At 43.9% G+C, this 16345-nt stretch overlaps 3 protein-coding genes across 4 annotated transcripts in view; 1 reads left to right on the forward strand and 2 right to left on the reverse strand.

Annotated features, from left to right (window-relative positions):
• Nucleotides 1-6885: 6885 nt before the first annotated feature.
• LOC113211714 (uncharacterized) lies at nt 6886-8469 on the reverse strand. Of its 2 annotated transcripts, XM_026430181.2 has the most exons (5): nt 8326-8468; nt 8046-8216; nt 7837-7971; nt 7248-7391; nt 6886-7171 (listed from the first exon to the last, which is right to left on the reverse strand). In XM_026430181.2, exons 1-5 carry the CDS (start codon nt 8374-8376, stop codon nt 6971-6973), a joined length of 702 nt encoding a protein of 233 aa, XP_026285966.1. In that variant the 5' UTR covers nt 8377-8468; the 3' UTR covers nt 6886-6970. The 2 variants fall into 2 exon arrangements, with proteins under 2 accessions (XP_026285966.1, XP_052119926.1); XM_052263966.1 differs by lacking the exon at nt 7837-7971 and having other exon boundaries at nt 8326-8469.
• A 1721-nt stretch (nt 8470-10190) lies between these two features.
• Nucleotides 10191-14161, forward strand: LOC113211896 (uncharacterized). Its single transcript, XM_026430425.2, has 6 exons — nt 10191-10523; nt 12114-12326; nt 12442-12621; nt 12726-12885; nt 13259-13389; nt 13806-14161. The coding sequence occupies exons 1-6, from the start codon at nt 10440-10442 to the stop codon at nt 14070-14072; spliced, it is 1035 nt and encodes a 344-aa protein (XP_026286210.1). The 5' UTR covers nt 10191-10439; the 3' UTR covers nt 14073-14161.
• Nucleotides 14162-15712: 1551 nt separating this feature from the next.
• The window catches only part of LOC127748832 (uncharacterized), a 57816-nt gene continuing 57183 nt past the window's right edge, over nt 15713-16345 (reverse strand). Inside the window, exon 5 of the mRNA XM_052263940.1 lies at nt 15713-15849. The gene's annotated coding sequence lies outside the window, so the exon portion shown is untranslated. The remainder of the gene's footprint in view (nt 15850-16345) is intronic.

Raw genomic sequence — 16345 nt, forward strand, 5'->3', positions numbered from 1 at the left:
TAGTAGTACGCTTTCTTGCAACTCATCTCTCTTGCATAAACTTTTCCCCAGCTTTTTCCCACAATCTCCGTCAAATAATCAGAGTTATAACAAAAATTTCAAAGGTCGGTGATGTAGCCCACTGCCGCCTCGGAGGCACTGGCGGCGAAAGGTCCTAGCTTAGCGGAGAGACGACTTTTTAAACGTTATATTTGCTTGAATGAAAAATTGAGAGCAAGCAGAATGGCGTAGTGCTTAACCACGACGCAATCCGAGCGAAAAGTGCCCCTATTATCCTGCTCTAAACGCCGCGGGGTGTAGCACATTAATAGTTCTGACGGCCTGGGATGACCTACCCTGACGGTAGCGCCTGCAACGCACTGAGTAGGCCAACCCGCCGCGCAGCTATGTGGAGCCGCCGGCCCGCCCTGAGCGCCTGCCCGCCCGATGCTATGTTTCCTAATAACTTCACTCGCAGAGCTTAGGGAATCGTTCACACTCTCCAACGTGCATCTTCGAGTCGAGAGAGCCAAAATGTGCTGGTAACCAATTGGGCAATTTAAGCATTTACGGCACCGAGCGGACTTCGTGTATTTAGATTGTCCGACCTATTTTTCTCCGACCTGGTAACTTTTACAAAATCCCCCAAAGTGCTATCCAACCTAGGTTTTTTACGACATATTTTTTCCGACCTCGTTGATATGCTGAAATTTGGGAATGGCCGTCGGAAGTGGGGTGCAGGGGGGGGGCGACTCGCCCCCCCTAGAATATTCTAGGGGGGGCGCCGCCCCCCCCCAGAATTTCAAGAAATATTAGGGAGAAAGCAAGGTTTTCCCGTGGCACATAGTGGTCATTCAGTGCACCGAGAGAAGCTATTAGTCCGTATGACTAAATTCGTGTTGAAGGGAACAAAATTTACTCCCTAAATCCAACAAAACGTTTAATCAAGCACTTACAATTAAATGTGATTAGCTCAACCAAAAGTATTGTCAAACTGATTACTTTATATCGACCTGACTAAATTATCCAATCAACACGATTGAAATTTGGTCGACGGAAACAAAATTTCGTTGGTTTTCTCAACACTAAAATTCGTTGAGTTGAACCAGTCGGTTTTCTGAGTGTGTGTTGAGACGTATAACAAAGTCTTGCTTGCGCGTTCAACCATATGGGCGACCATGGCTGTCCCACACTGCATTCTGCTTCATGTCCACTAGAAACGGACACTGAAACTAATGTCGATTCTGATGAGGGCAGGACACTATAAGAAAGACGCAGAGTGTTTGGGACATTTTGTGCAAAAAAATCGTTGGAGAACACTATATCTTACGGAAAGATAAAGAAAATACAAAACCAATTAGTAGTGATTAAATCATTAAAATTTTGTTCAAAAATCCCCCCCCCCCCCGCTTTTCACGCTTTTCATCTAAGTTGGCCCCCCCTACCGAAAAACACTGCCGACGGCCCTGTTGGGAAGAATGTGCTTCAAAGAGGAACAGGCTTCGAAAATAAATAAAAATAAAAATGGGGGAGTACTTTCCTCATCCCACCGCAGGACGACTTCTGAGTTCGTAAAGGGATCAGCCGAACCGCACTAGTCAGAACATACTCCCGGGGTTTGTGAAACGGTTGACGCGTAGGTCTGTTAAACTGTACTGACCCACCAAAGGTCATGAAGCTCCTTTAAAGCCAGATTCACAGGTCTTATTAGTGCACCTGCCACCACATCAGGTGCCAGGCAACAGGGAACTCCCACGCCCCGCTTTTGCCGTGCGTCGAAACCCGGCCCAGAGTCGAATCATTTGCCACCTTCGACCATGGTCGAACCGAACCGAAAGCGTACTGTGGTCGCTCTGTTCGTCTCGGAGCGACTTGAAAACATACTCAGGTCACTCTGTCCGCGCATGGAGCGACTCGATGACGGACAAAGGTCGCTCCGGCGCGAACCTCGGCGAATGTTGGCGATACGTCGCCCAGGAGCCTGACGAACCTCGGCGACCCATCGGCGCACCGAGCGCGACCCTCCGCGAACCGATAGCGTACCGAAAGCATACCAAAAGCAAACAAATCTTTTTGCGTCGAGCAAGACAGGACGGGAACCACTGCGCCGTTGGAACTCCACGAGAGGGGCGTGGTGAAATGACGGGTTTGAAGTCCATTTGAAATTAAGTGGCCTGAGAAAAATTTCAGATCATAAACAACCACACAGAATTAACGCAGTCACGCACGATCTGAAACAATCACACACAATCGACGTGCAATTTGCCTATTAAAATTGTGGAGATTTTTACTGTATCGGAATTACCTGAATTCTTTTTAGGTAAATCAGAAACAAACAGCAGCTGTTAAAAGTACCTCTAGAGAGGTGAAGCTCAATAGAGATAAAACTGAAGTTCTGTTTCCTTGAGGTGAATGCCGTGCAGGCATTTTTACAATTAATATCTTAAAAGGTGAATTCGATAGAGTTGTGTTTACAGATAATATCTTAGAGGTCAAATGCTTCGCCTCTTCCCGTACAGAAATATATAGATCTTAATGACTGTCTTGAGCCGAGATACTTTAAAGACGCATTTGAGATGCTGTGGAGAATTACTCGAGACTGTACAGAGACAGTTTATGAGCCGCAATCGACGTTGACAAGACTGCGTCGTGACAATTTGGAGATATTCCACAAATGTCTCGAGAAAGTCTCAAAAACGTCTCGTTTTGGTAACGTTGCAGAGAAAGAATCGAAATGTTTCCTAGAGACAGTAGTTTGGAGGCATTCTCGAGACGGAATGAATGAAAATGGCGCCAGAAAAATGAAAAACAGACGACGGCCCCGTGCGTGAGTCAAACCGAGAACCTTCCGCTTTCCGTCGTTTGCCAGGGCAACGGCGGTGATGAGAGCCACATCGTGGTGCCCGGCAGGCCACCTACGTGAGCCTGATCACAAGGCACAAGGCACAAGGCAGGCGCGCGGCAGAACAAGGGGCAGAGCCAGCGGCAAAGCCAGGGGGAAAGACAAGGGCAGAGCCGCGGTCAAAGCCGGGGTCAGTGCCGCGGACAGTACGGGGCCAGGGGCAGAGCCGAGCAGTCCTTCACTATGAAGACAAGCGTACACCATACTTTTTCTGTTTTTCCTTGATTTTCTTCTGATTTTTAAAGCATTTCTTTGTTGTTTTTGTCAGATTGTTCAATGTTTCTTTCTGAATTTGTAAATACTTTTTTTTAACAAATTTTCCAGATTTTTTTCTTAATTTTCCCGTAGAGTTTCATGATTTCTTTAAAATGATTCTTTCAAGGGGTGTACACTGTCAGTGAAGGCCCTCGGGCAGAGCCGGGCAGGCCGCAAAGCCGCGCGCAGAGCCGGGGGCAGAGCTGCTGGCGGCATAGCCATAGGCAGAGCACGTGCACACGCCTTGTGCCAATTTTAAAAAAATATTGTTATAAAATATCCAAGTATTTTCTTAGAGCATTTGAGTTCTAATGTTCATAACAAGTTTTCAGGATAAAATTGACGACAAAATTGACGATTTATTGTCAAAAATAGAGATTTTTTTCCAGTGAAGTTTCTGCCCTAAATTCAATAATATGACTGTTTGGTCACTATTCTGCGATACTTAGAAAAGAACATTATTAATTTTACTGTAAAGATTCAGTGACATTAACGAGTAGCTGAGGGAAATTCAAACATCAACTAAACACAAGCTGTTGACAACTACTGAACTCTAGGAAACCGGATTAAACTGCAATTGAAAATTCAAAACATTTAGGAACGACAAACAATAATACTCGATGTTCAAAAATCGTAGTTTAAACAACATGTTTTTATTGTTACCAAACTGAGTACGACGTGTTAATGCAAACTGTCATTACAGGGTGCCGCAAGCTCAGCCGCTCCCGAAGGAGGCCTGCTAGTAAACTATTATCCATAGAGTCTCAAATTCTTCAAATTCTCAAATCTTAAATATGTCTGTACAGTATTTCTAAACTACGACCCTTATGAAACGAAATTATTCCGAAACTTATCCTAGATAGTCGATCCCTTGACTTCCTGATGGGTTTTGTCCTGTAACAAGCCGGGCAGACTCTTTCGCGTAACGTAACGGCTTCCGACTTCTATCGCGAGTTTAGTATAATAAAATTAACCAGAAAATATTTGCAAACCCTGGATCCGGTGTGCAAAAGTGCTCGTCGGCGGGTGGTGGCTGGACGTGGAGCTGGGGTGGCAAAGGAGAGCTGGGCAGCCGGAAACGGAGCCGAGGGTGGCGAGAAAAGTTCGAAGTAGTTACCGTTCAAACTTCCAACAACTTAAACTACACCCAAAAAACTGACCCCCTGTAGCTGACCCTGATGTTTCAAGACACCGACGGCCAGTGCAGACCTATTTTTCTGTTTTACCGTTGCATGGCATGGAGAGCGGGAGCAGACTGCGGTTCGCACAGCGTGTGGCGCAGAGGGAGGTGCAGGGCCGACGGGCCGACCCACGCAGAGCGGCACCCTCACGTCAGGCCTAAGGTAAAGGCGCACGGGGGCGAGCCGCGCACTGAGGCGACGGAGAGCACCTCTTGTACCAGAGTGCACAGTGTACAGGACGTGACACGGGCCGCTGAGTCTGAGCGAGGGCAAAACACTGTGAAAAATATGTTCGTACGATATATTTTCTAAACAAAAAAATTACGAAACGAGTCATACATACACAAACCTCCCACTTCTTGCTCGATTCCAAGTCGATATGCAGTGCTCGTAAATTTACAACTATGAATTGTAATTATACGACAGTTGTCATGTACCCGGTACGACAGTGAAGGGCATCGAAAACGAGTTATGATTTTGGGAGAGGCGGAGAGGCTATGCTGGGATCACTCACCTCTTAGTAGGTTCAACGAACTGATCACATCGGCAGGGACTTCCAATAAATTCGCAGGCTGTCAATTGGGGAGGGAAGCTTTTCAGGTCCTTTCACCAATGTGCGGCGTAGCACACGGTACTTCTACGCCTGTGACTTCTCCAGGAGGCGAACATGTAAAAAACATCAACAAATCAATAATTTATTTTTGTCTTAATTTTTTTAGCAGCTGATACCTTACACTGAGACTAAACATAAGTGTATGTAAGTAGTGAGGTGTCAGAAGCTGTAACGCTCGTAAATGAAAGAGTAAAGGATAAAGAACCCATTATTTCTAGTATAGTGACAAGCGAGGACAGCGGATTAAAAGCAAGCCGTAAACGAATACTATGGAGATAGACATTACTGCACAGACACAATTCTGTAGTGGGTGGCCGCCTATACACAGGACAGTGCGTAAAGTTGCGTACGCGCCGGGCGCTGGCAGCCGGCCCCTTCCATCGCTCCCGCCGCTAGAGTCTTTCTAGTGGCGATTAGCGCGGCGGGAACAGGAGGCTACCAAATGGGGGGGGGGGGGGGGCGTATCCGCGAGTGCCCCAGGCGCTATTGGGGTTAATCTGCTACGCACCCTCGCGAAGGGCGCAGCCCACCCCGCGTCCTCGCACTACCCCCGCGGAGGGGTTGCGCGACGTGCCCACGCTAAAGACTAGACCTACCTCCTCGAAGGACGCGGCCTACTCCCGCGAGGGTAACGCGAAGCCTCGTGGGTACGTCGCGCAACACCTCCGCAGGGGTAGCCCGAGGTCCCCAACTCTACAAATAATTTCTCAATACAGGAAAAAAGTAGAACATGCCTTAATCATAAATTTGTTGGCTGAGCGATTAGCGAAGCCTATTACTCCAGTGATGATCAAAAAGTTTCGCGTCTGTCTGTGTGTCTGTCTGTCTGTACGCACGATAACTCGAGAACGAATTGAGCTAGCAACCTGGGATTTTCAGGGTAGTTTTGTGTCATAAAAAGACAGATCAAGTTCGAAGAAGAGCATTCTAGCTCAAAACTTGGATTTAAAAAAAATCAAAAACCACAGGTCCCTCAAATAATGTTTTTTTTTTTAATATTTTTTTGCAGTTTCCTAAGGAGAACCTCATGAAAGTGGGCCCTCTGAGCGAAAATTTCGTCCGTTTGGCTCTATCTTTACCCATTTAGGCGCCACAGGGAGTTTTCGACGAAAACAAGCTAAAAAATGTACAACCCTGCATGCTTAGTCGAAGTAAGGGGAAGTTGACGGGCCGAAGGCCCGTTTCTTTGTGTACATTTTTGCGCTACCCGACTCGGGTATCAGCGCCGCAGGCCTAGGTAGATGTATGCCAGGCGCGTCACAGCGCAACAGTGTTTCGTGAGATATCGCGAAGCCTGTTACGCGAGAAGTGGTCTGGCGTACATCTACCTAGTATGATTTCCTTTAAGATCTATTCTTGATTGGATTTTTTTCCTTCTTTCTGTGAAATGCCGGCAAGATAATTCAAAGAATTTAAAATTTATGGCCTGGAGCGAGGGGGAAATCACTTGGGTTCGTAGCGTACGGACTATTTCCTGACATTCTCCTGCGGCATTTCATATATTTCATGGTTATTTCGGATTATTTTGGTGTATGTCGCAGTATGTCGCAGTATTTCGGAGGTATTTCGCGCCAATACAATAGGTTCGCAACATGTGGCTAACTTTCAGGGCGTCCTCTTGTAGCTAAAATCCGGTCCCAATCTGCCAGCTTCCAGAGGGACATTACTGAATTTCGCAAGAGATTTCCTCCTCCGCCTGGAGGCCCGAAAAGATAACACGGTGCCCGCCACAGAGTACGCACTTCTTACTGAATACATGGCCAAGTACGCATTAGATACCGAATACCAACAAGTACCCAATATACCTCCTGCATTCTGTAACGTGCGCTTCTGTCAGGCTACATGTACTAAGTTGGCCTACTCGCGCTCAGTGTGAAGCAAAGTATGGTATAGTGACGTGAGTTGTGGCTTGTGCGCCACAGATGAATGAGCCTCACCAAAAACCTTATCACTAATACACTGCAGAAAGTTTATTTATAAAACAATGACAAGTAGTTAGTGAAAACACACATTTTTCGGCCAAACGCTGTCTGGCAGTTCCTATATCTGAGCACCTTGCCCCGCCACAACAAGCTCAATCAGGATCTGGCCGCCAAGAAGTGCGAAATTTTCAATCAAAGGGAACTGCTTTGTTGTGAGAAGTGCGATGTTCTGCTCCTGCCCCTTGACGGCTGCGCCAAGAAGGCGTACGAAGGCAGCCCGAATGGCCTTGCGGATTTCTGGTTTGGCCGCTGCTGCTTGCTAGAAAAAGTACGAAACGTGTGCTTTCAAAGAACCAAATGACACCTAGTTATGTTTAATGGTTGAGCAAGAATACCTTGGTGGCGGCCTGGAATGCATTCAGGTATCCACGACGGTACTCGGCATTGATCTCAATAACGTGATTTTCCCAGTTGGTCAACAGCGCTATCTTGTCTTTGCGAAGTTGAACGACCTGGTTCTCGTTTGCAACAGCAGCAGCCTGGAAAGTGAAAATAAAATCGTCGAATATTACATCATAAGACTTAACTTTATGGAAGAACGATTGCGCGGTTGTGCTCTTACATCGAAATGATTGTCCTTTCAGATTAGCGTAAAAGTTTCCAAATTGCCATTATTTGCCAAGGTAACACAGAGAAGCTTGTTATTTTGGCACGTACGACGTACTATCATCTTTCTGAGCACAGAAGGCAAACAGCTCTTCAGGTGTGCGGGTAAACAACTCTTTCCTTGTTGTTACAGTCAGCTTTTTTAAAATTAAAAATGTTGAACAAAGGCGGAACAAGTGGTTAGATTTTTGTTGGCGTTAGCACTGAAGAAGATAGTTGGTATTCTACAATTACAGTGCTCAAAAAGATATTTGCTTGTACATGGATGTCTGGATGTGCAGTATTGATTAGTTTTCAACGGTGTTTTATTTTACTTACCGGCGAGGTCTGCAGAGTGCGGAGCACTTTGGCGTACCTGTTGACAAGGTTTGTGACCTCCTGTCCCTGACGCGTTTTCAGTGCGTCGGCGAGTGAGTTCGACTTAGCAAGCCACGTTCCGAGCTGACCAAAGGCCTTGATGGAGAAACATTGGAATGTTGGAGAAAGCGCATTTTAGGAAAGCTTATTCTTATCCGATGATCCTCAACCTTAGTGATAGCTGCATTGACTTCAGTGGACTGTCCCTTGACGACGGCGGCCTGCAGATCAGCCACCTGCTTCCTCTGGGTTGTCAACGCATCGGTCCACTGCTTGTTAAGAACGGCAGGAATAGCATTCCCCGCCTTCAGGATCTGCTGCTCTGCAGCAGAACTAGCCCCCTGCAACAACAACGGAAATTTTCGTAGACAGTTGAAACTAGTCGACTAGTTTGAAAAGTTACAAGCAGCTCCTTAAAATACATTTTATAATTATTTTTAAGAGGCTCACCTCAACGGCCGCACACGCGATGAGCACAACAAGGGCAGTGAAGGTTGCCATATTGGGACTGAACACAGACCAGGCTTGTCGTGGCTCATATATACAGTATAACACGTTGTGGTAATAAAATTTACGGCAGCTTCACGTTTTTAAGTTGTTAACGTTACACGAGCTATATTAATTTTAGGAACGAACTGTATGGTGTACTCTAGCGACACGTCATGTTCAGGCGCGGTTTTAAGAGAACAGCGACAGAGAAAGCGAAAACCTTTGAGGTTTATGATTCGAGGACCATAAAGAGCACATAATTGTACAACTGTCGTACAACTGTCGAAATAAAAAGAACTATCGGTGCAATTTACGAGATGAGAAAATAAAACTATCGCTAAACTTGACGTTTTTTTGTGGTCCTCGAACCGAAAACCTTTGTCAGCCAACTACATATTCAACTTTGAAGAGTCATGTTCCGTTCCATGCGTCTCCAATTTTGGCGTAAAAAAAACAACACAAAAAAACTTTGACACAATTTTTCATGAACAGAAGGGCTCATTCTTCAACTTCAAGGTCGAATTTTGTGTCAATATTCCTCCCGTCATCATACTGAAATTTTAATTTTTTGGTGAGCGAAAAATTTTACTCTGTTTGTATAACTCAAGAAGGAATTGAGATAGCGATCTGGGAATTTCAGGGTCGTTTTTTTATCATAAAAAGACAGATCGAGTCCAGAGATGGGCATTCTAGTTTAAAAATTTACCTCTTTAAAAATTAAAAAAAAAAAAACAGGCCGCAAAATATATCTATATTTTTAGGTCCTCCTAAGGGGTAACTCGGAAAAGTAGAAACCTTTAGTCGAAAATTTCGTCCGTTTGGCTCTATCTCGCACCGTTTGGCTAGCGGGCATATTTCTTGATAATAATCCGAAAATTAGCAAATGGCTTATTTAATCTGTCTAAAAAGGTTCGTATCGAAAAACTGTTGAGGAAGTAGGCCCTCCCCCTAAAACCACACATTTTTAGTCGAAATAGACTAGGGTTCTAGGTGCCCCTTGACCTCTTCCTATCACGAAAAAGTTGGTTATTACGTCAGAATCTTACAAAATTGGGACTTAAAATGTTATTTTTTGCAGTTTAGCTCTAGTCTAGTTTCGCACATTTTGAAGTGATAACCATGACACTCGATGTTGGGACATACAATTTGGGGCCGTAAGTTATCCTCTAGCTTGCATCCGTGTCAGTGCCACAGGCCTAGTACAGGTGCGTCGCAGCGTAATAGTGTTACGTGAGATATCGCGAACCCTGTTACGCGATACGTGGTCTGGCGTACATTAAGCTAGTTCACAAAGCTAAAATTACTACTATATCTACTAAAATGCCACAGTAAAAAGACTCATAATACCTCACTCAAAAATAAACCGAGACCTTGAAAGTGTTGACTTACAGAAACGAAGAAACATCCTATCACTATCGCTACAAAACTGTGACGCATGGGAAATTTTTGAGTTCCAAATCAAGCGCTTTAGGATAAACAAAAGCTATGGATTCTTCAAAAACACAAAAAAAACAACATTAGGGGCTTGGCACGGTTTTTTAACTCTGAAAACATCTTTCACAGCCACAAGCAAAAATTTTCCAGAGAGAGGGAGAGAGAAAAACAATTTGGAGTACACTACTTCTTTTACTAAAAGTAAGAATCACTTTTCCCCATTTTCGGCACGTTTTTCAAACTCTGCATAGGTATTTAAATCTCACACTCTATTTGCTGAGTATCCGTTTTATTTGCCCCCGCCCCTGCTACTTTCAGCGATGCCCCCCGCTGACAGTTACATTTACGAGCGATACTCCGCACGGAGAGTTTCTACCCCATGCTACGCCTCGTGGGGTATTGACAAGCTGTGACCTTGACAACGTAGGCAGAGGTTTTTCAAGCGCTAACGGGAGTGCGAGCCCCAACCTAATTTCCTTCACAGATATGATTGTTCATATCTGATGTGAATTTCGACGATAGTAAAGCGTAAAATGATGGGTTACCATAATTTATCAGTGCTTCTGGAACCAAATTCACTGACGGTACATTGACGAGACCAGTCACAGGGCGTAAAGCGGTGGGTTGTGAATAGCAAGACCATGGATTCGTTGCCGAATGAACTATTAATACACATCTTTTCGTTCATTGACGACGGCTTTGACCTGCTTGACAACGTGTCCTTGGTAAGTAGGATATAGTGAATGTATATGAGAGGTTAACGTCTCTCTTGTATGGGTGACCAATCATCACGAAGCTGACTTTTTGGCGGGAAGCTTGAATTTGTAGGACAACTAACAAAAGGCTACAAACTAAACTACGAATTCTACGGCCGACAAAAATACACAACGAATAAAAAAAATCGAATAATAAAAAGCATTCGCTGTTCCACAGCTCATAAACATCTACAATATAAGAATGAACAAAAACATGTGAAAACGATACCATTAATGTTCTCGCGCTCAACCAGGACAGATGAAATATTGTTCCTAATACAAGACTTATTTTATTATTTACCAAACTTGCTTAGTCACTTAATTTCCATAGAATCTAGAATATATAAGAGTTTTACTCCACAAAAAATAGATGTAATACTGATTTCTTTCTAGATATTTTAGGGCAAAACTTTGCGTTTTGTGCTCTAAAATGTGGGAAAAGTTGATTGCCGACAGAAAAAAAGGTTGGTATCATTTGATAACTTTAGGCTATTTATATAGAACGTTTGTACCAAGATTCCCAGTGCGTTTCTACCATTTTGTTCAGTAAATCGTGGAATCTCAGCGCCTGTGAGAGTCAGGGTAGGCTCCCCTGCGGTACACGCATGCACGAAAGGCACGATATTCAAGTATACCTATCAGGGGCCATGTGAAGTTACATTAGCTCACACTTCAAAGGGTGCACTGCAGTGTGGAAAATGTGAAAACGCAAGTTTTACGAGGAAAATTTACGTGTAGTGTGTCGTAAAAGTAGAGTCTCAAATTGTTGGCTAAGCGATAGCGAAGCCTATAACCCCAGTGATGGTCAAAAATATCCGTGTCTGTGTGTGTGTCTGTAATCGCGATAACTCGTCAACAGATTGAACTAGCGACCTGAAATTTTCAGGGTCGTTTCGTTTCAGAAAAAGGCAGATCAAGTTTAATGGTCAGCATTCTAGCTAAAAACTTGACCAGTCAAGAAAATCAAACACAAAAAGCTCCAAAAATGTGTTTTTTTAGTATTTTAATGTTTTATTTTTAGAGGTAACTCGTTCAAGTTGGCCTTAAAGACACCACGGAATTCTTCATCATATGAACGTGAGATTCATAAAATGAACAGTGGTGTTCATATTAGTAGCACAATTTGTTCGTAAGATTTTAAGAGTGTACACTGGAAACGCAACTGTGTTAATATAGCTCACTTGTAGGTGAGCGAATATCCATTCGTACACTTACGGGGGGTAAAAGTGTCAATTTTCGAAGAAAATATATTTAATTGTCGTTCGTTGGGGTAACTTTTTAAAGTAAAAGCCCGTGGACCATAATGTTTGCTTTTTGAGGCCGAGGGCCTCTTTGCGACCCTTCCTTTAGCCCGACTCAGGTGTCAGCGCCGCAGGCCTGAGACAAGTATGCCAGGCGCATCGCAGTGTGATAGTGTTTCGTGGGATGTCGCGAAGCCTATGCGAGACGTGGTCTGGCGTACATCTTACCCACGACTTATAAGTCGTAAAGTACAAAATATGTTGTTAATCTATGACGTGGTGTCATGTTTCCGTTGTTTTATTTATAGAACGGTTGCAGGTTTGCAAACACTGGCTGACAGTGTCTCGCGACCCTCGCGCCTGGTCGGGAGTGGTATTGCGATGGGACAGCAACGATAGGTGCGAGGTCAATGCGAAATCACGTATTTTAGCACACGCGCCGGGTCTGAAGCGGCTCTCGCTCGCCCCAGCCGCTTCTGACAACACCTTGGCCAAAGGGCTAGCAAGATGTCCAGCTGTTCTCTTCAGCGAGGTAACAAACTCCCATCATTTATCAAGGAGCACTTCATTAACCGTGGTTTCCAGACATCCCTCCAAGGCGAAATAATATTCAGAAAATGAGCCCGATTCATCTGTTTTCTGTATAGATCCATGTTGGGTTTGACGTTTGGACGATACGAAATCCTGAGGCTATAACGGGCTTGATGGATTTGCTGTTTCGCAGTCGCTTCCACGTCAACAATGTCTTTATCCAAATGAGCGAGCCAGCCTTGTTCCATGTGGACAGCCAGGGCCAATCGCTGCTCGACATTCTCGCCCGAATGAAGGCAAGTAATAAAGCGATTCGTGACCGAAAGTTTGCGAACATAAAAAAGGCATGGAATAGTGCAATTGCCACAAGAATGATTCCTAACTTTAAAATATAAAATAGGGCCTAACAAAGCTGACTTTGCATTGGTGCGGAGAGTGCGCATACAAAGGTGAACTGTCCTCCGGCCTTCCAAGACTGGAGTACTTAGCCTTTGACGTGGACCGCTGGGGTGATTGTGTACCGAAGACTTTGGTTGTGGACTTACTACGAGGAGCCAGAGGTATGATTTCATAATTATTGTGGGGAATATAAGCAAATACTATTTAGAATTCTGGTATATTCATTCATCAATATGTAGGGGGATTTTAGATCAAATTCAAGAACAATCATTATTATTCGCTCACACTCAGAAGTATTAAAGTTTTGAATATGCTCACTTGTTTATGAAATTACGGAGTTGTGGACCCTGTACATTTACCACAAATCGGAAAAGGGACAGACATCGTCAACTGTTTTTAGAAAATCCCCCACCACTTAAGGCTATGAATTCGTCACTATTACGCAAAGCGTTGTAGACTCGCTGTGTCACTAGTTTACATTTAATCATTAAGTAGAGGCTTTATTTGTAAATAATTGTTATCCTTGTTCGCCAGGTTCTCTAAAAGTTTTCAAGAAGTTTAACGATTGGTGTGATCCCCTCTCAAATTTAGAAATGGATGAGCTTAGACAGTGTGATTGTCTACGCGCTATTCAGTGTCATGAGTCCTGCTTACCTGCACTTCAAGTAAGTAAAGTCAAACTAGGTACACACTCTAATATGTACAAGACACCCTCATACTAGTCAGACATATATGTTTTTGTGGAATACTTTTATAGCAACGCGTATTAATGTAAAACAGCTCGTGTTCAACAATTAGATGTAACGTTGGAAAAGTCGGGGACTGAAAAAACTAGTGTGAAGCATCATTTGTGGCACATTTTTCTTTTTTAAACAGAAATTTGGCAAACACATTAATTGACTAGATTGAAGAAAACAGACTTTTTGCTTACAGAAAGTGTTTGAGCGCTGCAGTTGACACGTTCAGTGCAGCTGCGCAGTGACGGGATCTGATAGAAAAGCACGCGTGAGACCACACTGTGGTCACACCGCACTTACAGTATTAAGAGTGTTATGAAATTATTTTAACTGTTCAATTCCAGGGTCACCCTTGCATCCATGCCCTAGAATTGTCCTGCTCCATCTTAAAAGAAGGACTTCCTGCTGGTATAGCCCGACTACGGACGGCGCTTTTGAAGTTTTGCGTTGAACTAACAAGCTTGAGGAAACTCCAGTTCCATATATATTTGGACCAAAACCTTGATGTAGTTGAGGCGGAATGCAACGAAATAGCTGATTTGTTTAGAAAACTGAGGATTGATGTTTATATGTATGTATATTTCCACGAAGTAGCATCAGATATTATTTAATCTTTTACCAAAACCAAAAAAGGTGAAAGTGTCATGTTAAAATTTAATCTCAGGCAGAGCAATAAAAAGACACCATGTTGTAGGATATACCTCTCTAGTTAAATGTATTTAAATCCCCAAACTTAAACCTGGCTAGTTGGTTTTCACTACTACCTGCATTCTTCATTGTAACTGGGTTTTAATTTTACGACTTTTGGTGGAGGATATCACCAAAAATGATTGGAGCAGAAAAAACATTTTGCTGACCATTTCGGCCGGTATTAGGACTGGCATTGAGAATTAAGCGCCAATTAGCTTGATTCCCGATGACAGTGATGCGCGTCTGCGGCCAATTCCCGTCCGGATGGAAACCGTCCGAGTTACAACGAAAAAGTGGGGAGGGGGGATTCCTACGCCTGACAGCATGGTCGATAGTGAGACACTGACTTACTGGGAACATTAAGGGCAAGAGTTTCAGTGCAGGTGATTCCGAAAACGACTAGGACTCACTAGAGTTCTGTTCAGCCGGCATCGATTGTTAGGGCTAGTGAAAAGCTGTAGTTTAAATACGTACACCAGCAACATGAAAGTGAGCGCGACAGCGAACAATTAGATAATCAGATAACAATGGGATAAATTAGTAGACCACAATCGATTGAACGTAATTGCTGGGAACGAGGCGTCAGTACTCGGCGAAAGCCTGCCGCAGCTTGTCGACCTGTGTTCACTGTCGGGCACATAATAAAGGCCTCTTAAAAAGAAAAACGGGAGAAGGGGCGTGAAGAAAATGAACAGCAACTGTGTTTAGTCACGTCCAAGCAATGAACGCCGTACTTGTGCCAGTAATACTTTCTTTGAGTTTTTTCAGACCTTGTACATTATTGGTAATACATTTACCTTTTGAGGTTCTTTCAATGCTTTATTGCTGTCTAAAGTCACTGCGCTTGTTTTCTTAGCTTCAGGGTAGGGATACTGTTTTGATGCCAAAATCAGGTGTGTCCCAGGAGGTCACCTGTGCTTCGAAATTCCTTTCGAGTTACATCACATTGCCCGGGTAAAACGGCGGTACCTTGGATGAAAAAGTATTTAACGGGCGAAAAATGTAAAGTAATGCGTATGTTCTATAACTGCAGTGGTCCTCGTACCTTATGTCTTTTTGTGCTCGGTAAGTCACACTGGCTCGGGGACTTACTTCGAAATATTCCTGACAGTGTTACGGTCACCCTAAAATGTAAGCGACAGCAAATGCCGCTTGAATGCTCCAGGTGTGAGAGGCAAGTACTGTGTTGCTAAATAACGCAATAAAAAACATGTTATTTGCTCTGGAAACGCAAGTGTGTGAATGTCGCACACTTGTAGGTGTGTGAATGTTGCACACTTGTAGGTGTGTGAATAACCATTTGTACACTTAGGGGGGCAAACGTGGGAATTTTCACACCTTACACGCCTTTACCCCTCTAAGTGTACGAATGGTTATTCACACACCTACAAGTAAGTGACATTCACACACTTGCGTTTCCAGTATGCTCTTTTAACACGTATTTTGCAATGCCTTTTATAATTAGGTGGGATGACAACTTTAACCATGCCTTGGGGACATCAGACAATTTGGTGATGGCTGTGGCGGACTCAGCTCGGGAGTTGGCGTCCGAAATTGATACAGTCGTCCTGCTTCGTCTAACACGGTTGCTGCTATGGACATCCACGAACACGTCAGCCCTTTTCTCTACGACAGACCTCGATATAATTGCCAACGCCTCTCCGTGGTTCTGCCACTGTTTGGTGCGCCTCGCGACAACTGACAAAACAGGCAGCACAGCGTTGTATGAGCTTACTAACACCACGTGCGGCCAACGAGGTAGATGCTTCAAGTTTTGCGTCTCTACTCTGGAAACCCAAGTGTGTACTTGAACGCAGGAAATACTGCGTACTTGTTGGTATTCAGTATTTCCTGCGTACTTGACCATGTATTCGGTATTTCCTGCGTACTTGTCCATGTATTCAGTATTTACTGCGTACTTGTCAAGTACGCAGGAAATACTGAATACATGAGTAGGTACACAGATCACAAGGGATACCTGGTTCGACACCACAGTATTGGTGCGGGAAGTAATAATTTTTAATGAAATGTTGATGGTATTACTAAATACTATTCAAAGTAAAATAATTGTCATAGAAAACTACACAAATTTGTAGTAATATGGCATAGATTCTCTTCTGATTCTTGCTTTCAACTTTTTCACTATTATGTCTCTCAATAAGTTGCGGCTGGAGGCCGAACAGTTCAGCAAATC

This window comes from Frankliniella occidentalis, unplaced genomic scaffold (genome assembly GCF_000697945.3).
Source record: "Frankliniella occidentalis isolate FOCC.00 unplaced genomic scaffold, Focc_3.1 Scaffold15, whole genome shotgun sequence".
NCBI classification, from domain to species: domain Eukaryota; kingdom Metazoa; phylum Arthropoda; class Insecta; order Thysanoptera; family Thripidae; genus Frankliniella; species Frankliniella occidentalis.

Bases quoted from the DNA above. Each gene is read 5' to 3' on its own strand.
- LOC113211714 (XM_026430181.2), bottom strand. From the start codon at position 8,376: ATGGCAACCTTCACTGCCCTTGTTGTGCTCATCGCGTGTGCGGCCGTT. The intron at 8,217-8,325 runs GTGAGCCTCTTA...TTGTTGTTGCAG, and splicing joins TCGCGTGTGCGGCCGTTGAG to GGGGCTAGTTCTGCTGCAGA. The intron at 7,392-7,836 runs GTAAGTAAAATA...TTCACTTTCCAG, and splicing joins GCACTCTGCAGACCTCGCCG to GCTGCTGCTGTTGCAAACGA.
- LOC113211896 (XM_026430425.2), top strand. From the start codon at position 10,440: ATGGATTCGTTGCCGAATGAACTATTAATACACATCTTTTCGTTCATT. The intron at 10,524-12,113 runs GTAAGTAGGATA...GAACGGTTGCAG, and splicing joins TGCTTGACAACGTGTCCTTG to GTTTGCAAACACTGGCTGAC. The intron at 12,327-12,441 runs GTAACAAACTCC...TTTTCTGTATAG, and splicing joins CAGCTGTTCTCTTCAGCGAG to ATCCATGTTGGGTTTGACGT.